Source organism: Gobio gobio (genome assembly GCF_949357685.1).
Source record: "Gobio gobio genome assembly, chromosome: 2".
In the NCBI taxonomy this organism is placed as follows: Eukaryota; Metazoa; Chordata; class Actinopteri; order Cypriniformes; family Gobionidae; genus Gobio; species Gobio gobio.
Genome location: NC_137098.1, coordinates 31,820,793 through 31,846,939, shown reverse-complemented (window position 1 = coordinate 31,846,939; position 26,147 = coordinate 31,820,793). Strand labels below are relative to the sequence as shown.

Sequence of the window (26,147 nt, the reverse complement as noted above, 5' to 3'; positions counted from 1 at the left end):
TGGCGGCCGCCAAAAAAATTTGTCCCACCAAAGCCTTATTTGGTCAGTTATTGTGATTTATGATTGATGTAGTAGATGACTGCTGCGCTTGCGTTAACTGAGTGACAGAGAGAACGATCAGAGAGCTCCTCCCCCGCTCACACGCTCTCTGTCTTCAAAATAAGCACTCTTAGCTTTCTAATATTTCACATATTACGTTAATCAAAATCAAAAGGTCGGAAGACCGAATCCATGTTGCACGTGGCGCTATCAGACAATGTTTTCCTTTAATCACCACCGGATGTGAATTGCGCTCAAAAAATGTTGACTCTTCTCTGACCAGCTGACATAATTCATACTTTCAATAAACGAGAAACAAACCCTATCTGGTTATGAAGTGTTTTCAGTGTGTTGACAAATCTTTTGCGATGTTCTAACAGACGGGATTCGCACAGAACGAGTCTGCTAATGTCCGATTCGTGACCTAATGACTCCTTTGAACCGAATCATTTTAACAACTGGTTAGAACAACTGATCTGTCCAACACTGAACTAACAAATCAGTTTAATCATTTACTCTGAAGTACGCCTCTGAAATGAGAACACAAGTGTGCTTACCCAATTAAGCAAGAGTGGGTGTAAGAGTTAGTTTTAATTATCCACACTTTCCACAGTCTTTCAGCTTATTTATGTTCACAATGTGTAGTAAAATAAATAGCCTATAAATCATTTAGTTTAGACTGGAGTGAGGTGAACCCAGAACAAAGTTGTTATTAGCTAGCTGATAATTTTATGAAATTGTATATGGCAGAAAATTAGGCTATTTGTTAATTTTTTTAATACTACTTTTTAATATTGATATGATTATATACCAAAACAATTATCTGTAAATAGTGTAAAAATAAGGTATCAAAATAAGATAAGCAAAAATTACAAACTTTCTTTGAATTTATTTAAAATGTATTGTCAGTATTGCGCTTGCAGATCACGTGGGTAGGGTACTTTTTTACTGTGCATGTGTGTGTGTATGGATGATCATGTCTGTCAGCCACCACCGAAGACCATTTTTGACCCAGGAAAAACCCTGTATATATATTATATATATATATATATATACACATACACAAATACATACACACATACACACACACACACACACATATACATATATATATATATATATATATATAGGCCTAAGTTTAAGATTATATCCGTCCTTCGGATGAGAAGCTAAACCAAGGTCCTGACTCTCTGTGGTCATTAAAAATCCCAGGATGTCCTTTGTAAAAGAGCACATTGGTGGCGGTTGAGGAGATTCCTCTCTTCTATATGTAAAGCGCTTTGAGTACCCAGAAAAGTGCTATATAAATGTAACAAATTATTATTAAGATTATGTATTTGAATTGCATATAAACTGTCCATCCTTTTTGATTACATGGTTTTAACATAAACTAATAATTTTAATGTGATGCATATTTGTGATGCATACAAAAATGAGTTATGAAGGACAAAAAAGTTAAGACAGGTAAGATTTCTGTAATAGTACTAATAAACGGATTATATTTTAACTGAATACATGTAATATTTTTCACAATTAACAGATTAACAATTAAAGCAAATTTGATTAATCATATTTTCAACTTGCAATTAAATAAAACAAAATCAAATAGATGCAAATAGTAATATACTATGCCATTATTTTGTTGAAAAAAAAGAAGTGTAATCCAAACAGCTGGCAACTTTATATGCAATTCAAATACATAATCCTAAATTTAGGCTTCAATATTTTTGTGTATTATTTCATCCTCCAAAAACTATTTTACATAAAAAATGAATGAAACAGTTCTTAGTTTCCCAATTCAATATGTTCCTCATGCAGTAGTGCATTAGTTTTTATTGTTAACTTTTACTAATAAACACTTAAGATGAAAAACTGTACTGATATCTAAAAATAAAGTGGAGGACACACTGCATGTGAATGCTGGAGACAGAAAACGCAAGCTCATGCAAATAAGTTTTACATTTTGCTGTGTTCCAGAGTTCAAGTTTGGTGAACTCTGACATGATAACTTGTATCAAGAGAATAGGTCGGACCAATAGAAGATTGAAACAGCACGACCTCTTAAGCCCAAAGTATACTTCGGCCGTCCACGTGCATGTACAACAGCGCAAGCGCAAGACAGAGAGGCTGTGTTCGAAATGGCATACTATCATACTACTCTTACTATTTCTGCAGTATCTAGCATGTATACTGTAATCAGTATGCAAATTTTTTGTGTGCATGAATATCCGGAATATCCTACTACAGTGGTTCTCAAAGTGTGGTACGAGTACCACTAGTGGTACTCAGGCTGCCTCTAGTGGTACGCAGAGGAATCACTAAATAAATTCATGTTAAAACACATTTTAATTTAATCTTTATCGGAGTAAACCTGTAAGTAAGCACAGTGTAGTGTTAATGTACAAACTGTGTATTTACAATATTAAAGTGGCAGACAACAATAAATATGCTTATTATGAATAAACTGCCTTGTTTTTTTAACTGTGCAGCGCTGTAGCTGAATAGTTAGGCCTTCTGCGCTACCCTATTTTAATGTTGGTATAATGGTGGTACTTGGAGAGCCAAATATTTTCTGAGGTGGTACTTGGTATAAAAAGTTTGAGAACCACTGTCCTACTATATTTGCCAGCATCTAGTAGGGGTTGAACGACTTCAGATTTTTTAAAGTCGACATTTATGTGATGAAAGTCGAGTCGACGTTGACTAGTCGCTGATGACATCACTGATGAACAAAAAAGCCTGAACCTTGAGCTGAGATGCGAACGCGGGTTTTCTTGTGCACAGGACAGCTATGGCATATGATAAAGCCCTGCCCAAAAGGCTATTGCTCCTACATAACAGGTTTTTTTTAATCAATTCTTTTGTCATATTTCCTCACAGATTTCTGTTGTTCCGAATCCGATACAGATAAAGTTGCAAAATAAGGATTACATTTATGAATGCATTAGTTAGAGAGAGAGATTCTTGTGAATTAATTCTACCTGCGTCTCTTTACTAATAGTGAAGCTGTGAGTTTTAATTACTAAGAAATATATGCTAGATCGTTTCAGTTTCTAAGCTATTTTATTGATAAATCACAGAAACAGTGTTGACAATACGTTTCTGCGCCACTGAATGATTCTGTGTGCGGCGTGTGCAATCTCCGCGTGATGTGCTACGTGTGTGCGTTACAATACAGCACGCATTAGTTTAGAACGCCGATTAACTTACATGTACAATAAGCTGTTTAAAATGTGCATTCTCCCTTTCAATTTTGAGCATCCAGATGGTATAATCAAACATGTCTTATGAAGAGCTCTGTAAGTATGCATTTATTTGTCATTTTAACTGTTGGAAACGGAGCGTGTGTATCAGGAAATGGCTTATCCTGTTGCGCCCTCTATAGGCCAGTGACTAGTCGACGACAAGCTTAAAGTGTCATGATAGAGCATTAAAGTCGAAAAGTCTGTTCAACCCCTAGCATCTACTAAAATCAACTCAAGAACACTGAAATCGGTATGGAAGCTGTGTTCCGAATGGCATACTACCATACAATTCCTACTATATTGCAGCGTGCAATGTGTATAAAAGAATGTGAATTTTCTATATGCATGGAATCCCTGGATTACCTACTACATTTGCTGAAATCTGATGTATGCATCTAAGGACACTACATGGTATACGGTTTCCACGACGCAACGCAGCTTTAGTGATAGACAGGAAAATAATGATTCAGTGATGCAAACAGAGTCCAATGCTTCAACAGAGCTTTAAAAAGCTTTGTTTAGTGTCTATTCAAATCTGTTTGATAAAAGTTTGTAAAGTGAATCAATTATGAATTGAGTTAAATTCGTCTATAAAGCATCGTTGTTTAATTGTACGATCAACTGAATCCTTTATAAATTAATGAGAGCCTTAGACCACTTAGGCCATTTAGAACATTACGTTCAATATAAACAAATCTCTCATGTTTGCGTTCATATCCCGAGTTAACCAGAGACAAAAATGTCCCAAAATAAAACAATAGTAATGGTTTAGGATCTATACACGAAGTGTTATCTGTAGTAGTTAATTTGCAGCGCGATGCGCCCATGGCCTCAAGTTTTCCCGCTATGATTACAGGTCTTCGTAATGATGACCAATCTTCTCGATCAAAAACTTCAAATTATAATTTCGACGCTGGCCGGTTTGAGTCAGTCATAATATCATGAAATATTCTCTTGACAAATAAAATCATATAATTAGCAAGCATATCAATAACTTTTTTTATGCTGACAAAAATATAGCCTGATAAATATGCTGATAAATGGCCTAGATTTAACTAATATGTAGGCCTGGCACAATCTACCATAAATCTTCAGAGAATTATTTATGATGTTTTGGAAAACCCAGCTATAATGAGATATTTTTACCTATGTATAATTAAAGTTTTCGACAGAGTAAAAAGTGGTAGGTGTTCCTGTATGGAGCTTGTTACCTGAACCCTTAAATTAGCCAACCTAATATAGTGCATTTTATTCAAACATTACATTTTTGACTTGAATTAAACCAGTTAATTTACGTTACCACATTAAGCACATTTTTATGTTAACATTTTTCAGTGTATATTTTTGGTCGAGCAAAATAAAAACTAAATCAACTGATTTTAAGTGAAAAGCATTATTTAATTTCACTGAATCAACTTTACGCCAACAAATGGAATTTTGGGTTAGATCAAGACCATTGGTGAGGACAGCTTAAAGATAGGACATTTTCACTCAGGTTTGCGCATTAAAAGAACACATTTGTTTGTAAGGTAACTAGGGATGAGTCACGATTTTCGAATATTCGATTAGTTGATTTAATTATAGAATATCGAAAAAGGTTGTGCGATTATCGTCTTAAAAAATCCCCATGTTCTCGGTGCTGATGTGATGGTGACGCGTTCATGCAACCAGAGGGTGGCGCTGCCAATAACGCAACTAAAAGCTGTCAATCAACTCTCAGGGTGTTTTTTTCTTCGGCACCTTTGCTGCGGTCCAAGCGTAATTCTTCCCTGTGCCTCCGCAGCGTTGGTCTGGCTTCACACTCAACTTGAACCCTGGTGCTTTTGCGTTCATCTTACGTCATCACAAACGTGCGCAGTGCATGAAAGAATACAGAACTCAAATTTTTTAATTTTTTTTAATTAATTTGGTGCCATTATGCGCAGCTGAGTAAACGACACTTGGGTTTACCGTATGTGTCGCTTAAAGGCGGCTTTTGCTGCTTGCAAAATTGCCATAGTGCATTGCCGTTCATTTGCTGCCCTGATTGCACTCGCTTTGCGCGAATACACTGCAGTCTCGCTCGTATCTAAGATAAATCATCAACACTATCATCCCTTACATGTATTTTATTGAACTAATGACATTGTAACCAGCTAAAAGGCATGCACTGGTTACTTTTATTCCTGAACAAGTGCGCACCGGAGTGTTGCTTTCACATTCACACGAATCAAGAATGCAACCGAACTCAGGTTGTGGGTTCTCGGGTTCGGTACCTCAGTGCGCACAAAGCCCTCTATGAAAGCTTTCACATTAGCAATTTTTCATGCGAACCGTGCTCCATTTCGAACTAAACTCCCAGTGTAAAAACACCCTGAGACAACAGAAGAAGAATACATTGTGTCTCAAGCACACTGCATAACTTGGGTTGGGGCGATGTCAAATAATAGTCATATGTTACAATAATTATATTGCTTGAGTTAACATAGCCTATTCCCTAATGAATTAAACAGTTTGTTATCATACAGATTGAGAGCGTGTATGGTCTCCCCCCCCCCCTCTCTCTGTTTATATGCGAGCGGCCTATACATGAGCGCATGCGGTGGGAGGAGTTGCGATTTTCGAATAATAATCAAATAATTCCCAGTGATCATTGAGTATTATTTTTGCTTGAAATGCCCATCCCTAAAGGTAACAACCTGGACAGCTGTGCTGAATTATTGTTCAATGTTTGTCATATGACAACACTGTAGCATACTACTCTGAAACATTATTTGTTGCATATCGTATACTATTTCGCACACTATTCTTTAAAAAAAAAGGTAGGCAGTATGCACTCTATACTGGGTAGTAAGCAGTAAATAGTAAGTTAGTGTGCCATTTCAAACACAGCCAGAAGAGTCAACAATTGTACTACGCATGTGTCAAACTCGACCATCCACGCTCATTCGCGGTTGAGTATACTTTGAAAGCTGTGTGGACACGACTGCGTGCAAGACGCGTCCGGACACGGAAATTGAAGTATACCCTGGCCTTTAGCTGAATTAAAAGGTGGCAAACTTCAAATCCGCAGGACTGCAACGTTGCAGTAAAGTGCAGTAGATTATGCTCAAAGTCTAGTGACCGCAGCTTAACAGAGACCTTGATCCACAACTACAACTTGCACAGGCTGGACATGCCAAAGGACAGTCATGCAGCTGGATGACTCGCAAACATGTAGTGGGCTTACAGACAACAAGTGGTGTAACAGCACACAGACAAGTTCTGTTTACATTTCTGTTTATCACATCCTACTGAAAATGGCAAGAATCACTACAGATCTGAAAAACATCTGGTCTTTGCCAAATCTTTCAGATCCACAAAAACGTGAACGTGTCAAATCCGTTTCTACAAGCAGACATTCAAAGTGGCAAATTCAATTCTGAACCGTGTTCTTGATTCAAAGGAAGACAAAAATCTAAAATTGTCAAATGATCCCTTTGTTGATACCAGCTTGATGTGCAGACACCAAAAATATAATTAAGCAATTTGTAGATTCACTTCCTCAAAGATTACAGTGTAAACACTGTGGCAATGCTGTTTATTTGAGTGCCTTGAGAAATATTGAGAAACCATACAAACTTGTGATCACAGATGCCAGAAGCATTGTTAACCATTTCATTGCAACTGACACACTTGGCTGCTTTCTTTGGGATTATTGCCAGATAGTATACACTCATTTCATTTATGAATCATTGCTAACCAGGTTTGGAAAGCTACAACATCATGCAATATAAATTATTCTGAAAAGTGTATCAGTTTTGTCTGTCCGTTATTCGCATAGAAACATTCACAATTATTAATATAGTATTGAGTGGTTGGTTACAGATCACAATGTTTAAAAATGAACCAAATGTGTAAAATTCGAGAAATGCTTGAGACCTCTGAAATGCAAGCATTTTCCTCCAGGGCTCATTCCATTGTCAAGAAAGATTGTTTGTAAAGAGTTATGAGTTATGAACTCTGACGAATTACTATAACACAAACATAACCACATGTTCTTGTGCCCTAGAAGAGGAGGCAGCCAAATCATGAACTGGCAGATCATGTTCATTCATTCCCGCCTACAGACTCCACACAGAGAGAGAGCGCTGTCTGAGGCAGAACACTTCCCACTGGTGAAAGACCTACGGTTGAACCACAACTACCCTGACTGACATTTATTAACCTTTCTCTAAACCATACTTCAAAAGCATAGAAGTTTTTTTTTAAATTACAGACAATAACAAAAACTAAAACATAACCCAACTCACAGCAAAGCAGCCTGAGCACTGTTACTCTAAATGTTTACATGAAGTGCATGTAAATGAAACTGAAAATGCAAAGCAGCTCAGCACAATAAAAGCCTTTGACATGACCCCAACAAATGTTTACCACAGCTTCCGGCAAAACACTAGGGCTGGTCCGAATACCATTTTTTGAGCTTCGAAGTTTAGGTAGTAATCAACATCGAATATTCGGAGGGTAGGGGCTGAACATATTCTTCTTTCTAATAAAAGCAGGAATCTCGAGAAGTGGCCCGCCTCACGGGGGCAGGGCTTATTATGCTCCGAGAACAGACACTGCACTAGTGATACAAAACACTGTTGTCCGTTACGTCCTAGTTTTCATACATTATAGTAGTAAACATAATTTAGTTCATTAAGAGAACAGATTAACTACAATTAAAAACTGAACGTGCCGCGTGAGCTGCACAAACTGCAGCAGGAGTCAGATTTCATTCATCACAAGAGTGAGGAGATGAATGACAAGATGATCGCGGAAGATTTGGTTTCAAAGCGAAATGTAAAAGCGCCTATTTAAGGGAGTTTGTCATTGTACTGTTTTGTTGTGTATTTCATTAAGAATAATAGGCTAATGAACCCACAATTCAAGCAACCCGCCCCCGAATTGGCAAAACAAAGTAAACTGCGCACGACTGGATTCGTTCACAGCCGCTCGGTGCACAAGCACTGCAATGTGACGGTGAGGGAAAAATTCTCACCATCATGTCCCTAACGGGTAAAAATGCTAATACATTTTGATTCTATAATTCTATTTTCCACAATGTCAAACCAACGCAGCTTTACCCAAAATGCAAGCTCAGGCATACGCTTCTTCCATATAAGGTCAAGCAGTTGTGCGCTCAGACAGAGAATACTCCGTTGCAGGGAACACTAAGAAGCAAATATATTTATTAAGTATAACGAGGTTGGGTTCCTATTCAACTGTCCATCCTATTAAACTGCTAGGCTATAAAATAATTGTAAAAACAATACTGTTAAAAATATATATATATATTTTGCCAGATTTTATAGTGTAAACATATGTAAGCGCGAATGAGAACCGTTTCGAAGGGGGATGCCAGGTGTGCGCAAAAAACCCCAGCTTTGATCACAGGAATAAATTACATTTTAAAATATATTCAAACAGAAAACAGTTAAATTGTAACTTAAATTGTAAAACTATTTCACAATAATACTGTTTTTGCTATATTTTGGATCAAATAAATGCAGTCTTGGTGAGCATAAGAGACTTTGTTAAAAACCTTAAAAAACTTTACCGTCCAAAAAATATTTTGACCGTTAGTGTATATATACAACCCCAAATCAGAAAAAGTTGGGACAGTATGGAAAACGCAAAAAAAAGAAAAAAAGACGTGATTTCTAAATTTACTTTGACTTGTATTTCATTGCAGACAATATGAACACAAAATATTTCATGTTTTGTCTGGTCAACTTCATGTCATTTGTAAATATGCATCCTTTCCTGTCATTCAGACCTGCAACACATTTCAAAAAAAGTTGGGACAGGAGCAATTTAGGGCTAGTAATGAGGTAAAATGGTTAAATAATGATGTGATTTGAAACAGGTGATGTCAACAGGTGATTGTAATTATGATTTGGTACAAAAGCAGCATCCAAGAAAGGTCTAATCCTTTAGGAGCAAAGATGGGCCGAGGATCGCCAGTTTGCCAACAAATACGTGAGAAAATTATTGAAATGTTAAAAAACAATGTTCCTCAAAGAAAGATAGAAAGAGATTTGGATATTTCACATTCAACAGTGCATAACATAATTAAAAGATTCAAGGAATCTGGAGGAATTTCAGTGCGTAAAGGACAAGGGCGCAAGCCTAAGCTGAACAACCGTGATCTCCGATCCCTCAGGCGGCACTGCATCAAGAATCGTCATTCATCTTTAAGCGATATCACCACATGGGCTCAGGACTACTTTGGCAAACCTTTGTCAAGTACCACAATACGTAGTTACATCCACAAATGCCAGTTAAAACTGTACTGTGCCAAAAGGAAGCCCTATGTTAACAGTGTCCAGAAGCGCCGTCGACTTCTCTGGGCTCGGAGGCATCTGGGATGGACCATCACACAGTGGAAACGTGTACTGTGGTCAGATGAATCAGTATTTGAGGTATTTTTTGGGAGGAATGGACGCCGTGTGCTCCGGACCAAAGAAGAAAAGGATCATCCAGACTGTTACCAGCAACAAGTCCAAAAGCCAGGGTCTGTCATGGTATGGGGTTGTGTCAGTGCCCTTGGCAAAGGTAACTTGCACTTCTGTGAAGGCACCATTAATGCTGAAAAGTACATAGAGATTTTGGAGCATAATATGCTGCCTTCAAGAAGACATCTTTTCCAGGGACGTCCATGGATATTTCAACAAGACAATGCAAAACCACATTCTGCACACATTACAAAGTCCTGGCTGCCGAGGAAGAGGGTACGGGTACTTGACTGGCCTGCCTGCAGTCCCGGCGTGTCTCCAATAGAGAATGTGTGGCGCATTTTGAAGCGCAATATGCGACAACGAAGACCCCGTACTGTTGCCCACCTTAAGACTTGTTTGCAGGAAGAATGGGACAAAATTACACCTGAAACACTTCATCACTTGGCGTCTTCAGTCCCTAAATGTCTTTTAAGTGTTGTGAAAAGGAATGGCAACATTACAAAGTGGTAAATGCTTTACTGTCCCAACTTTTTTTTAAATGTGTTGCAGGTCTGAATGACAGGAAAGGATGCATATTTACAAATGACATGAAGTTGACCAGACAAAACATGAAATATTTTGTGTTCATATTGTCTGCAATGAAATACAAGTCAAAGTAAATTTAGAAATCACTTCTTTTTTTTTTATTTGCGTTTTCCATACTGTCCCAACTTTTTCTGATTTGGGGTTGTATAATTGTATTCTGTTTTCTCCTTTCACAAAGCGCTGCATGTGCGTAATGTGACGATATGTGAAAACTGTTGTCCATGCTGATATTTGCACAATGGGTGACAGACTTTTATCTATTCTAATTTAATTAGAGTAGATTTATCTGTCAGAATAAATACCTATTATTAGGGACAATAACTATTATCAGGATAATAACAATAATAGGTTTTATTATTATTATTATTATTATTATATTATTGCTGCTGCTTATAGATTTCCAAATACCTGCAGTACTCCGACTCTGCCACAGAAAAAAGTGCGTACGTCTGTTCAGACCCTGACGTGGCGGTAAGCACTTTTCCACACGTCAAAGACCATTTTTATAAATATGAACGTGGATTTCAGCGTACACACACTATACGATCAAATCTGTGCATACGCACGTTTTATGAGGCCCCTCATGCGCCAGAGAAACAAGCACGCAGCCATCTTTAAAATTTTGGCAGTAGCTCTGTATATTTCTATGGCATTGCTGTCGAAGAGTAATTAGCTGGTGAAGTAGATACTTATTGTAGAGTCAACGAAAGTTATCATGAACATTGTACGGTTTGAAGCAGATGTCATAACAAATGTCAGTAGACCAAGAAAATGTTAAAAAGAGCGGTTCATTTATACATACAATCTTACCTTAATGCTGTGGAAATACAAACCGGGGCAACATAAGATCTATAACTGACCACTACTGTGTTCTGTCTTTTATTTGATTTACTTGGTAAGCAGCCACATAATAAGCAAGATTATGTACATTGAACTACTTTGCATTGTGACTTAAAAATATTGTTTGAAATAATTTTCTTTAAAGATCACATTTTATTTAACCTATACACCCCACATATCCGCATGGCCACCCCAGGATGGTATCATCACAACACCACTGCTGTTTCTGTGGTCATTCTGTCATATAAGTTGTTAGCACAGTTTTATTGTTGTAACAATAGCTGTGCTAACTATGGTCTCTTGGCTGGAAGCTGTGGTTGCCATACCCAGATAGCAAAAAATATCGGCACGGCTTCTTTTTGCCGCCGGCCCTAAGCTGTCGGCTATAGGTGCGTCCCGCTGGCGGTGATGAAACGTTTGCCGCCGAATACGTCACTCCCATTTCTTGCGAGATGCCGCGGCCGACTAGCCGGCGGGCCGCCGGCTTCATTTTCTCTGGCGGTTGCCTCCGCCTAATGGACCGCGGCCGGCTGGCGGCAAGCCGCTGTGAAATACAAGGATTTCTACTCTCAAATTCGACCAGCCACGTTGGCTATGTTTGGCTTGTTGGGAAATAGAGTGGAACTGACAGCATTTTAACTAGTTCTCACATTTGAAGCGATTATAAAATCATAATAGCCTATATGTGAATTATATCAAATATTAGTTTTTTTTGCTCCAAAGCCATTAGGGTTTATAACAGATTCTTGACTCTTGATTCCATGATAAGGTTAGGTTTAGGAAATTACATTTAAATTTTCACTTGATTATTTGCATGTCGAGTGTGTTTAAACAGTGTTGGTCAATTTGACCCATAATGGATGTAGGCTAATACTTTTTTTTTTTTTAGCATAATAGGAGGGTTAAGAAAGTTTGAAAGTTCATTTTAGGATAACACTTATTTTTGTATTGGCCTTTTTTCTATTTCTTTTTGGACTGACTTTAAAATAGACATGACAAAAAATTAGAACTAACTTCATGACATTTTACTTTGTTTTCAAAACCCATATTTTTCTGAAAAACAAAAATATATTATTAATTATTTAGGAAAAATTCTACATTCATAAGACAAGAATAACTCAAAAGAAGCCCTCTAATATTACCTCTTATAAAGCTGATTTTTACAATATTTGAAACCCTCTCAAACATGAGGTCGCAAAACAAAAAGCTTACAAAAACAGAAACCTGAAAGCTTTTCAATTTCATGTGACTGCCTTAATATTATAAAGTATTTTCTATCTCAGAATTCTTATTTTTATTATTTATTTTATATACAGTGTTACATTTGTTGTTATTCTTTGTTCTACATATTCGGAACTGTACCACAATGCTTTATTATTTTTATTTTTCTCTCATTGTACTTTTTGTATTGTACTTGTCTATACATGTACTAATTTAAATAAAAATAAAATAAAAAAAAACAGAGAAGTACCTCCACCGGCCGAGAGGGGCAGTATACTTAAAAAAGACGGAAGACAAACCGGTAAAACATACAGATTTACCAACAGCGGCCGCTCATCACATGGTTTTAGTATTTGAAGAGAGGAGATCAGAAAATATCCTCGACTACGAGCGTTTAAGTAAGTACATGTTTCCTTTTTGTGTCACACAATATTATGTTCATTTTTGATGTATAGCTATACCGGTAGGTTGTTTTAATTAGTTTGTTCAGACACGCACGCTGATATAGTGCACAATACACAGTGTTAGCTAACACGTGCTGTTTCGCCTTTTTTACACACTGAGTTCAAGCATGTTCTACATGTTAAAATGTATCTAGCTACTGTAGGTAAGTTAGCCAAAGCTTTACATCTAGAAAGACTTAAGTTTAACTTTTGGTGTTTTCTAACAAAACAGAATGATGTATATAGGTTATTTAAATTATTTTGTTAGTCCGAACAAGCATGCTGCTAACGTTAGGTCAGTTTTAGCAAGTGTTAGCTAACATGTGCTGTGTTGCTACTGTTCTTCTAGCATTTAAGGTCATTTATGAGTTATTTCTCTGAACTGCTGTACTTATTATGTTTGAGGACAATGCAGTTTACTTGAATCACTACACTGAATGAATACATTTTACTGTTCCACATTTGGCTGACCAGTTTTTCCCCCCACAGCATAGCTACTGTATATTCTGTATTTAACGTTAACAATGCGGTTTTGTTCACATTTTCTTGCAGATACCTTGACCAGAGCACAATCGGTTATCTTCATCCAAGAGACCTATTGTTGGACAATCGTTTCGGCTTTCAAGGTAAATAAATTGTTAGTCACAATGTCTAGTTACTGGGCTATAAGGAGAAGAATATTGAAAGGAGTTGAGATGGACAAACAGGAAATTGCAGATGTTGGAAACTTTAACAGTATGGAAAATTGTGCCTGTAGTTGTTGTTATATATATATATATATATATATATATATATATATATATATATATATATATATATATATATATATATATATATATATAATTAAAATAAAATATTTTTTATGTAGATTTCCAGAATGAGAACCAAGCCCTGAGGGAAAGCAATGCACGAGCAGGTGAGAACATGCACTCTTTCTTAAATTTTACTTTTTTGACTGTGATGTAGGTCCAAAATTACCAAATGCCTTTCATTTTGTAGCTTCGGATGACAGCGGCTCACTTCATGAGCAGGTGAAGCAAGTTGGGACAATGTTGACGACGTTTGCTCGTACTGGGCAATCAGGTACAACTTTCAAACAACACCTGTGGTTGTTGGTTTAATTCCCACTGGGGCCACCTGTACATGTAGTAGACCTAGTTGTAAATGTCATAGTTTAGTAGTTGAGGGACCAGGACTGACTGCTTTATTCTTTTATTCTGTGAACCCCTGTAGGTGCAGATCAGACCCTAATGCTGCGACGTCTTGGAGAGTTTGGCGATGTTGTGCATAGCATGGACAACAAAATGGACACTATGCTGCAACATTTCAGTGCCAATGTGTCTTTTGGAGAGTTATCCCTGCCAGGGGGTCTGTTACTCCCCCTAGACAACCCATTTGGCGTTGCTTGACAACAGTTTGAGGCAGGATAAAGAGCTCCAGTAAGTGTGCTGATTTTGTTTATAATGCTGTAGGGTAATCTAAAAAGTAAAATTTAAGATTGTACACTGCATATTCTACAGTCTGAATCACAGCCTGTCACATTTTTATATTTATGTATGAGAAGCTTCAGAGATATGTAATTTGTAACACTTTTTTGTATTTTCAGCTTCGGTTTTTGGCAATCAAATGTGGGAGGGACCTAAAGACAACCGTGTGGCGAATGCTTTAGAGTATCTTCTCTAATCACCTTTCCATTAATACAACCTGGACGGGTGTAGGGGATAAAGCATGTTTTAGAGACATGTTCCTGAAGACCATTGTTCAAAGTAATATATATATAAATATATAAATTTGTTATATATTTAAGTAGATGTGTGTGGCCTTATGACATTCACATGGAATGACAGATCTGTATTTTCTACAGGAGCCATCCGGAAGAACCCGGCAACCCAGGATGCCACTGATGAGGCGGTCCAGGTTAGCGCTATGCGTTACCTGAAAGGAGCATCTGATCGTGAAGGTGGAAAAAGACGCCGCACAGCTGAGAGGGACCCACAGCCGACCTCTTACACCTAGGCTGACTACTGACACCTGGAACCCTTTCTTTATCCTGCAGTCAGTAACATCAAGACCCCTAAAGAAGCCAGAAGTTTCAGGCTACACTCACCCAATCCACACTGTTCACTGTGGAAATTACTTTTTTTTTATTCCCTGTGACCCTGCCTTGAAGGCAGCTCCTTGGATAGATATGGGATGGCGAGGTTGTTTGTCCTTTATATAGGCGCACAAGAAATCACTGAAGATAAGCCAATTTGCGCTGCCTCATTCTGGAGGTCGGGGAAAACCGGAGAACCCATAGTCAGGCTTGTTATAATGTTCTGTTCTACTACTGTTCTATTCTTCTCCAGAGCTTTACTCTAAATTATTACCATTTATGCTATTGTTAGAAATGGCTTGTTAAATGTGATGTTATACCTCGATTTATTTGGTATCCTGCACATTCTTTGGTACCAAATATCCTCATTATTTGATATAATATTTAATGGTAATTCTTTTCATCCCAGAGCTGACCTATTTGTTATTAACAAATATTGTAAGTGTTATAATTTGCTTGTAAGGCTGTTTTTTTTTTTTTTAAACCAAAATTTAATTGGAAACATGCAGGTTCTTTAGTAAAAATGTTTTTTGTTATTTATAGGCCTATTTAAGCTTATTTATTGTCTGTTATATTTAATTTATATTATCTTGTATCATTGATAGTTAATGTACTTTGAAATGTGGAATAAAAATGCCAAATGGGAATTTATCTGGTTTGTTCAATTATTATCCATCATAAACTGCATGTTACAAATATATGAATAATAAATAAATATATATATTATTTATTACACAATAAGCGGAGGCAGATCGTTCGAAAAAAGCGTTTGCCTCCGCCGGGCCGCCTTCTGGTATAAAGGCGGCGGAACGGCGGTTTGCCTGCGGGCCGGCGGCGGTACGAAGGCGGTAGGAAGCCGGCTGCCGCTTTTAAAAAGCGGCTGCCGCCGGCGGTGCGCCGTCAAACGTGTTTGCGATTACGCAATTCTGACGCTTCTACAGCCGCCGGATCACCGCCGGTGGTCCGCCGACTCATTGCTATCTGGGTAGTGACTTCTGCAAAGAGTCATGACTATCAAAAACATCTGTACTTAAAAAGAAAAAAATACGCTTGCTACTCACAGCTAAGACTAAATATAATGAACAAATTATATTTAAGTGATGATGACTAGCAAATATGATGAGATCAATTAAAGGCATCATCCCTTTAATGATGTCCGTGTGAATGCGTGCAGTGTGAATGACAGCAGTCTGACAGCCACTGACATTCTCATCCCTCCTCATGAGCTCGATGTGTCGGGCATTTTACATTCACAGTGATTCAGTTGCGCATAGGACACACTAAAAGGCATCTGCATTTTATGTATGAAATCGAGAGAGAGAGAGGTAATTTCCTAATTTGGCTGTGCTTACCCTTGAGACGGTGAGGTCTGTCATGAGCTGCTCGAAGGCCCGCGTCTCCTCCGCCTGTTTCTGGTTGTGAAGCGCGATCTTCTCGCTGAACTTCCGCGGGTTGGAGCCACTCGAGCCCGGGGATCCAGACATGGTTGGGCCGCAGAGTTTCGAGATCAACTTCGCAGGGAACTGACTGTTGAATGTTGTCGATATACAAGTCAAACGTGTTTAAGTTGTCCCTCCATGTCTGAAAAGCTTGTAAGAGTGCAGTCCAGATGCTTTAGAGAGGTTTGACGAGGTCGCTTTTGTGACAAGAGCTTTGCCACCATTAATGAGCTGGAAAACGCGTCGAAACCGAATTATTAACAACTTAATGGATTTAAATCAGCTTAAGTGCAAAGTAACGATGATATATAGGAATTCCTTATAACTTACTTACAACGCCAATTTTTGTATACAGGCGATGAGCCGAATTTGCTAAAAGTTTGTCAGGAAATTGGACATCGCTAAATATTCAGGCGTTTATGAGTTTTGTTTGGCATCACTAAAACAAGTTATTGCTTTGTATCGAGGGAAAAAGAGGATGAGATGTAGAATACTGCAATGCCAAACAAAACAAAAAAAGCTTAAATATTTCAATTGGCTTTACGAAACAAGTTCAGTGCCGACTCTAGCTAGCGAGCTAAATACTTTAGATTCTGACGTGAAGCATTTTAATTGTGTATTTTTAATGATCACACATAAATATTTAAGCGCCTACCATTATTTATGAATTCAGGTAGACAGTTGGTGATATAAGTTAGCTGTCTAAATGAATGTGATTGACTGATATTGCTCGGTCAGGTACAGGGTAAAGTCAGCCGTAACAGCTAACCAGCTAATGAGCGATATGACACAAACAAAATATCACAAACGAAATGTCACAAACGAACTGTAAATGACAGCAAACGGCACACTTGTGGTAAATTCAATCAATCTTATTGTCCACAATACTGAACTTAGTTCCGTGAGATTTCAACAAGTGGTCTCGCCAATGTAAACCTCATTACGCATTCAAAACTCATATAAACAGGTAAGCGCGACAGCAACTTTGCAACAAGGTAACGTTAGCACATGAAACTCTGCACCAGACACTCACTGTCCTGCGGCAGGACAACCAGCGGCCAGTGATCGAGCGCTGTTGTCATACGAGTCAGAGAAAATGTTTAGATGTTACTGATTCGTGAAATGCAGCGGTGAAATCTGATCATGTAGTCCGCGTGTACTCCCTTGGACTCTCTTCTCCGTGTCCATCATCTAGATCCACCTGAACTGTGATACTCCGACTCGTGACTCCACGGCACACATTTGTTTTGTCAACTTCGATCCCTCACTCCGAGTGAAAACAAGCCGAGGAAAAAAATACACAAGCCTGCCCCAAAACTGTATACCAATTTTTTAAAGTTGTGTCCACAAGGAGGCAGTGGAGTTCCCTTAAAGGGATACACAACCCTATTATTCATGTTAAAGATGTCATAAAGAACTTGCATAATGCTCTACAAATCATGAAATACTAAATAGATGCAAAAAATGCAATATGTGTGTGTGTATTGATTATATCATGATAGTGTGTGTGTGTGTGTGTATTGTTTATATCATGATTGTGTGTGTGTGTGTGTGTGTGTGTGTGTGTGTGTGTGTGTGTGTGTGTGTGTGTGTGTGTGTGTGTGTGTGTGTGTGTGTGTGTGTGTGTGTGTGTGTATGTGTGTGTGTGTGTGTGTGTGTGTGTGTGTGTGTGTGTGTGTGTGTGTGTGTGTGTGTGTGTGTGTTTTTGAACTTTACTTCCATCAAAACAATTAAAGAATCCTGATAAAAATCTACTACACTGACAAAAAGCACATAACAAAGTAACAATGACTACAAATTAAACAAAAATTTACTTACAAATATACAAATAAAAGCTAATTCAAAACAAAATTTATAAAACTAAAATCTAAAACAACCGTTTTGGAGATGCACTGACCAAATGGTCTAGCCATCACAATTTGGCCCTTGTCAAACTCGCTCAAATCCTTACGCTTGCCCATTGTTCCTGCTTCTACAGATCAACTTTGAGGATATTATATATATATATATATATATATATATATATATATATATATATATATATATATATATATATATATATATATATATATATATATATATATATATAAATATATAACACACGCACACACATACATGTATATCGTTTTTTTATTTTAAAGTAAAAAGGGGTTTTTCCTGGGTCAAAAATGGTCTTCGGTGGTGGCTGACAGACATGGTCATCTACACACACACACACATGCGCGCAGTAAAAAGTACCCTACCGACGTGATCTGCAAGCGCAATACTGACAATACATTTTAAATAAATTCAAAGAAAGTTTGTAATTTTTGCTTATCTTATTTTGATACCTTGATGTTTGTTTTTGTTCCTCATTTTTACACTATTTACAGATAATTGTTTTGGTATATAATCATATCAATATTAAAAAGTAGTATTAAAAAAATGAACAAATAGCCTAATTTTCTGCCATATACAATTTCATAAAATTATTAGCTAGCTAATAACAACTTTGTTCTGGGTTCACCACTCCAGTCTAAACTAAATGATTTATAGGCTATTTATTTTACTACACATTGTGAACATAAATAAGCTGAAAGACTGTGGATGATTAAAACTAACTCTTACACCCACTCTTGCTAAAGTGGGTAAGCACACTTGTGTTCGCATTTCAGAGATGTTCTGAGTAAATTATTAAACTGATTCGTGAGTTCAGTGTTGGATAGATCAGTTGTTCTAACCAGTCGTTAAATGATTCAGTTCAAAGGAGTCATTAGGTGGTGAATCGGACATTAGTAGACGCGTTGTGTGCAAATCCCGTCTGTTAGAACATCGCAAAAGATTTGTCAACACTGAAAACACTTCATAACCGGATAGGATTTGTTTCCCGTTTATTGAAAGTATGGTTTATGTCAGCTGGTCAGAGAAGTGTTACCGTTTTTGAGCGCAATTCACACCCAGCGGTAATTAAAGGAAAACATCGTCTGATAGCGCCACGTGCAACATGGATTCGGTCTTCCGACCTTTTGATTTTGATTAACATAATGCGTAATATGTGAAATATTAGAAAGCTAAGAATGCTTATTTTGAAGACAGAGAGCGTGTGAGCGGGGGAGGAGCTCTCTGATCGTTCTCTCTGTCACTCAGTTAACGCAAGCGCAGCAGTCATCTACTACATCAATCATAAATCACAATAACTGATCAAATAAGGCTTTGACGGAACAAAAAAAATTTTGGCGGCCGCCAAAAAAAATTAAATGTAGGAAAAACCCTGTATATATATATCAGTGGCGGCTGGTCAATAGAGGGCGCTGGGGCGCCGCCCCCATCAAAATTCCAGAAATATAGGCTACATGTATACAAAAATGATATAAAAGTGAAATAAAAATAAAATAGTTTACTCATACGATGTGCTGGCTGTTAGTAAGAGCCTCAGCATTTAATAAAAACTGGCTTTGATGGGTTAACTATTTTATATGTTCTTCAATATGTTTCATGCGGTTTCATGCGTGAGGGACGCTGGACAAATGGATGTCTATCTGAGTCTAAAAATATACGGGCAGCATGTGACCTGAAGCTGGTCTCTAATTGGTTCTTAAAGATCCTCCTCCGGACGCAGGTCGTTGCGTCCCTGGCGAATCAGAATTGGATGCGTGTTATTTTATCCAATCTGATTGGTTCTCCTCACCTGTCATTCAACTTTCAGCTCTTGGCCACTAAAGCGAAAGTGCGCGGGCGACACAGTCACTCTGACTCCGCCAATACCTTATTAGGATGATCAGTTTCGTAGAGATGGCAGCAGTCAAACCAAATTCTTTCACAAGGCGTTCATTGGAAGAAACAAAATGATAAAGGATCCCGAACCGGACGCGAACGCGATTTACAAATCCAGCAGCAGGCCAATGACAGAGGATGAAGCTGCACTCGGAGCTCCACGCGCTTGTCACAAGAAACGTAAGTTAGGTGGCTGGCTGGATGTGTTGTTAGCAATGCCCTTTATTGCTTTCCCTGTCTTTTATTTAAAAGTGTCGGTACTGAAGTTTTGTGGACAACAACGGGGGTAAGAGACCTCAAATATCTGACTGAACAACGCAAACGTCATGACACTACTGAGATGACTGACTTCAATCAGAGAGTCATTGAGAAATTTGCTGGGCAGAAAGAAATGAGAGCAAAATGTATGTTCGAGTAGTCAACATGCTTTTTTATTCTTTTGTTTTTCCTTTCCTCATTCAATTATATGTGGGAAATGAATGTGTAAAAAGATAAAAGTGAAGACACTGTTTTCTTTTTAATGCTTGAATTTAGTCAACATGCATCTTGATACTGCCCCCCCAGTGATATATATATCACTGATTCTTGAGATAAGGGACAAAACGTTTTAAAATGTTAAAAAATAAAAACGAACACTACATTATTAAAAATTTGTATTTTTGTAGACAAAGGTCTCAGATAATGAACCCTGTAAGGGAACAGGTTTTTTTCTAAATATTTTTATTTAGTCCATAATTTAATTTGTGTCAACTCTGTCAGACACACTAAAAAGCATGCTAATTTTATTTAATCTATCCAAAAACAATGTCAAATCTTAAGTTATATAATACTGGTGTTCATTAAAGGATCTAAATCATAAAATACATTCTCTGTTTATTTTTTGTTTGTTTTCACACTATTATGAACAACCCAGATTCTAAATTCCTTATTTTCCTCCCTCCTTTTAATATTAAAAATATATCACCAATGTTCTTAGGTAATTAAGACATAATATCATGTAGTTCCATTGATGCTTTAACATTTTTACACAATACATTTAAAAAAGAATAAGACATTTCTTTCAAAATTCACAAAAACCTTCACCTGACAGTGTAAAATATTGACGGTGTTGACAAAGGTTGAGCTGAGGCCAAATATACAGTATGTGTAAATAGAATCATACAGACTTTTTGAGAGCATTTGTCAACTATCAGACATCAAACCTGATGGAGTTGACGTCTGACGGAGTTGACAAAATTGAATGCTTTTCCACCTTAATCACGTGTTGTACATTGGAGCAATTTAGTTTTTTCCTCAGTTGTAGCTGCCTTAACAAACATCAAAATGGCAAGATTTATCCCTCAACCATTTACAGAAACTATTACACTGCAATGACGGCGTTGACATGTTAAGACTGTGACCGCAGAGACTTCAATATTATTTGTTTAAAATATTAAAAAATCTATAACTTCCAGGACTGTGTGTCCTCCTGTGAGATCCACAATGAGCAAGAAATAAGTGCTCTTCACAGTTGCCCATGACACTGCCTGATTTATTCAGAATTACAAAACATCCTGACGGAGTTGACGCAAAGTGAGGACACAACTTTTATAGCTCTTTTTAATGGAAAATATAATTCAATATTTGCAAGTATTGTTTGATATCTTAAAGATTTCTGCCTTTTAATGTAACTGTGTATTTTTTAATTTGTTGCATTTTTAAACACTTTGTTTGGCAGTTTTACATGGTGACCTCATGTTGAGGACAGGTTAAATTACATGTGTTTCCAAGTATCGAGTGTGCTTTTAAAATAATACTAAAGAAATAATTTAAAAGAATAAGCAATAAATGTCCTGAGTATACAAATTTCCCTTAGATGTAACTTTTTAAGTATTTTTGTTGTGTTGACATTCTTACTTTTTAACACAAAAGGGCTTTTGTGTCAGAATCAGTGATATATATATATATATATATATATATATATATATATATATATATATATATATATATATATATATATATATATATATATATATATATATATATATATATATACTCTAAAAAATGCTGGGTTAAAAATAACCCAAGTTGGGTTGAAAATGGACTAACCCAGCAATTGGGTTGTTTTAAGCAAACATTTAACCCAACCGCTGGGTTAAAACAACCCAATTATTCCATTTTCAACCCAACTCGGGTTATTTTTAACCCAGTATTTTTAGAGTGTGTATATATATATCGATTAGGCATAACATTATATCCAAATACTGTGTTGGTCCCCCTTTTGCTGCCAAAACAGCCCTGACCGAGGCATGGACTCCACTAGGCCCCTAAAGGTGTTGTGGTATCTGGCACCAAGATGATAGCAGCAGATCCTTTAAGTCCTGTAAGTTGCAAGGTGGGGCCTCCATGGATTGGACTTGTTTGTTCAGCACATCCCACAGATACTTGATTGGATTGAGATCTGGGGAATTTGGAGATCTAGTCAATACCTCAAACTTGTGCTCCTCAAACCATTTTTGCTTTGTGGCAGGACACATTATCCTGCAGAAAGAGGCCACAGCCACCAGGGAATAACGTTTCCATCAAATGGTGTACAAGTACATGGTCTGCAACAATGCTTAGGTAGGTGGTACGTGTCAAAGTAACATCCACATGGGTGGCAGGACCCAAGGTTTCCCAGCAGAGCTTTGCCCAAAGCATCACACTGCCTCCACCGTCTTGCCTTCTTGCCATAGTGCATCCTGGTGCCATGTGTTCCCAGGTAAGTGATGTACCCGTCCATCCACGTGATGTAAAAGAAACAGATTCATCAGACCAGGCCACCTTCTTCCATTGCTCCGTGGTCCAGTTCTGATGCTCGCATGCCCACTGCCGCTTTCTGCGTTTTTTTCTCTCCATTTTCTAACACATCAAAATATTCACTTGCTGCCTAATTATCCCACCACTAACAGATGCTGTGATGAAGAGATAGTCAGTGTTATTCACTTCACCTGTCATGTTATGCCTGATCGGTGTATATATTACATCAAACAATTGAAATGTTCAAACATTCAACCAGATTTTAGCTTTACACAACATCTATACAGTGTATACAGCAAAAAAAAAAAAAAAGAATATCTAAGCCTTATTAATTGCACCTAATATTTAATAGAATTATGAACTTAATGTGTTTGAGCTTCTGAACAAAGCAAATACTGTGTACATCATTCTCTCCATCACTGTGGTTTTTATTTATACATTTCATTAATAGCTTTTGCGGTGAAACAGCTAACAAATGACTGCTTGAGCTATCTGCAATTTATGAAAAAAAAAAAAAGTTAATTGAATAGATATTCAAGAAAGCACTTTGTGTTTTGAACCATACACCGAGGTTAAAGAATATCAAGTTTTATTACTTTCTGCCATATGAAACACTGGACAGTGAAAATGATCATCCCGTGTCATCATTCATGCAGCATCTTCGTGAACCACCTTCCTATTGTTACTGGTAACAATAGCAAAATGACAGTTACATTAAGACATTTCAACCATTCCATATCGGATGCATGTGAAAAAATACACGCCTTCATACAGCTTTATAAAACATTTGAATAGAAAACAGTGTGGCACCTTGTTTCAAAATTACAGTAACCGAGAACACCCCAGTCATCTTTTAAATGTAATATTTAATCTGTTTATTATGTTATTACTGCATTTTCTGAACATAATGAGTGTTTGAACCAGCATTACTATTCAATAAAAATATGTAATCATTATTCAACTTTTTCTTTTCATAAGAGACATTATCTGTAACAATAGACAATAAGATGGACTGACATTATAAGCACTATGTGCTGATATGATAAGACTTCTCCACAAATTTCCCCAACAGTTTATTCAAGTTAAGGCACCTTTAAAAAAGAAAATGGACACAAGGCTGCAAAAATTAGAGGGACGTAAACTTAAACTCATCCAGCATGCAGTTTCAAAATGCTCAGAAAAAAATAAATCCAATAAGTCCTCATTTTTGACCAGCCAATGAACCTATACATAGCTAGGTTTTTTTTTTTTTTTGTTACAAATAAACAAAAACAATTGCTCTGATAAATATATCTTGGTTACATTTTAAGGAATGTGGTTATAACACTCATCACTTTTCTATACGATAGGGATACTAAGAAACAATTTAGTTTCTCCCAAAGAATAGATCAGGTAATAAAAATTTTCATTTTACATATAACATATACAATATTCAAAGCTCATGCAAGAACAGTTTGCAAAAGATCAAAGCAAACTACTATTGATACTCTATTGGACACTGATAATCTCAATAAAAAGTCAACCGTTACATATCTGGAAGATACAGGTTGGTGGTCTACGACAAGTATAATAATGTACATTCAAGGAATCTATCCTTCGAGAAAGGCACAAAAGGTACGCAGGCATACTCAGATCTAAACTGTAAAGATGCATGTGGTCTGGGCTTCGCTTTGTGTGCAACAGTCTTGTCAAGTCCCTCCGAGTCTTTATTTGCCATAGAACTTCTTGTTGAGCAGGAAAATTAGGAGGTTAACATTTACAGTAGCTCGATCAAACAGCTTCATCACTGCCACCCCCTCGTACTGCAACTGGAGCAGGTCCTGATATTAAAGAGGACAAAATAGACATATACAGTTAAGGCCCAATCACACCAAGAATGATAAGTATAAAGTAGTGCTTGGAATCGTTAAAAAAAATAACTAATTAATCAAAAACAATTCTGTAATTAATCACGATTAATCGCAAGTTTTTAATATTTTGATATTGTAATAATTTTAGTTACTCTACAAATTAATGTAGAAACAATTTAAAGACAGTATATTTTAAATATTTGTTGTAATGGCATCTTTTTTATGAATGAAGGCCAGTATCACTGATACTAATGTCTCTATGAAACATTAATGACGTTACATTACAGTATAACTGAAAGCTCCCAATTTCAACATTTATTAGGCTTTAAAAAAAAAACTTTTAATTTAAGTCAACTTAAAACAATCTTTACATAACCCCATTATAATAAATGTTATTTTTACCTGTGGCCTTCCCTGTTAGACATAATGTAATAATAGTTATCAAACACCTATCTTAACTGCATAAATAATAAATGAAATATAGATTAATCATCATTAAAGCTACCATTTTCTCTGTTCCCGTTGTTCTTTGATGAACATTAAAGGTCCCATGGCATGGCATTTTTCTATTATTTTATAATGTTTCCTGAGCTGTACTTATATTGTTAGTATGACTTTTACATCATAAAATGTCATAATTTAGAAATAAAAGGCATTTTTTCTATACTGCTGTTTGCCCTGTGGCTGAATGCCCTGCTTCAAGAGGCGTGTCTGCTGTGAGACTTCAGTAAAAACACCCACTGTTGTGATTGGCTGACATCTTTGCATTTTATATGAGCGGAGGGGGCGTGGTTTATCGAGGCACGAGCAGGCACGAGTCTGCCAGGGAGACGGATGGACCTGAGTTCACTTCACATCAGTTCTCAGCATGTCTGAACTGTTTTAGTTACAGCATATACTTTAGGTTATTAGTCTATTTCTAGTCGGAGGGACTGTCACTCATGTCAGAAAGTTAGTAACTTTAGTAAATTATGGATCAGCGCTGACTGGAGACGCGAACCGTTTAGAACGATTCAGTCCGATTTGGTGAACTGATTCGGTTCACTAAAAAGAACTGGTTCAAAAGAAAGATCGTTCGCGAACCGGACATCACTAATGTATCAGAGACTGAGCTCAGCGATTGCTAACAAAGTTATTTATAGTAACTACTGAGTTATGAGAGCGCTGTCAGTCAGCGCGAGTTTATTGTGTTTGTATCTGAGAGTTCTGAATAAACAGTCACACCGAGTCCGTCTCTTCATCATTATTCTACCAACTTTGTAACACATGCAAAGTACCATTACAGCTGTCGAGATGAACGAGTTAAAAGTAAGTGTTGATAATAGCATTATTTTTAAAATAAAATAAAAGCGTCAGTGACGCGCGTTGAGTACACAGCGCAAACAAAGACACAACAGC

General features: G+C 37.1%; 2 protein-coding genes and 1 long non-coding RNA gene across 3 annotated transcripts in view; 1 reads left to right on the top strand and 2 right to left on the bottom strand.

Moving 5' to 3' along the window:
• The window catches only part of crtc3 (CREB regulated transcription coactivator 3), a 59,275-nt gene extending 41,694 nt beyond the window's left edge, over positions 1-17,581 (bottom strand). The window contains exon 1 of the mRNA XM_079811230.1: positions 16,282-17,581. Coding sequence (XP_079667356.1) covers positions 16,282-16,413 — 132 coding nt within the window. The 5' untranslated portion in view covers positions 16,414-17,581. The remainder of the gene's footprint in view (positions 1-16,281) is intronic.
• Positions 12,587-15,579, top strand: LOC307122904. Its single transcript, XR_013816107.1, has 7 exons — positions 12,587-12,789; positions 13,387-13,460; positions 13,703-13,750; positions 13,834-13,917; positions 14,068-14,273; positions 14,441-14,600; positions 14,699-15,579. It is a non-coding gene; the product is annotated as an uncharacterized lncRNA (long non-coding RNA).
• Positions 17,582-23,229: 5,648 nt separating the features above from the next.
• iqgap1 (IQ motif containing GTPase activating protein 1) overlaps positions 23,230-26,147 on the bottom strand; it is a 60,918-nt gene continuing 58,000 nt past the window's right edge. Inside the window, exon 37 of the mRNA XM_079811229.1 lies at positions 23,230-24,719. Coding sequence (XP_079667355.1) covers positions 24,606-24,719 — 114 coding nt within the window. The 3' untranslated portion in view covers positions 23,230-24,605. The remainder of the gene's footprint in view (positions 24,720-26,147) is intronic.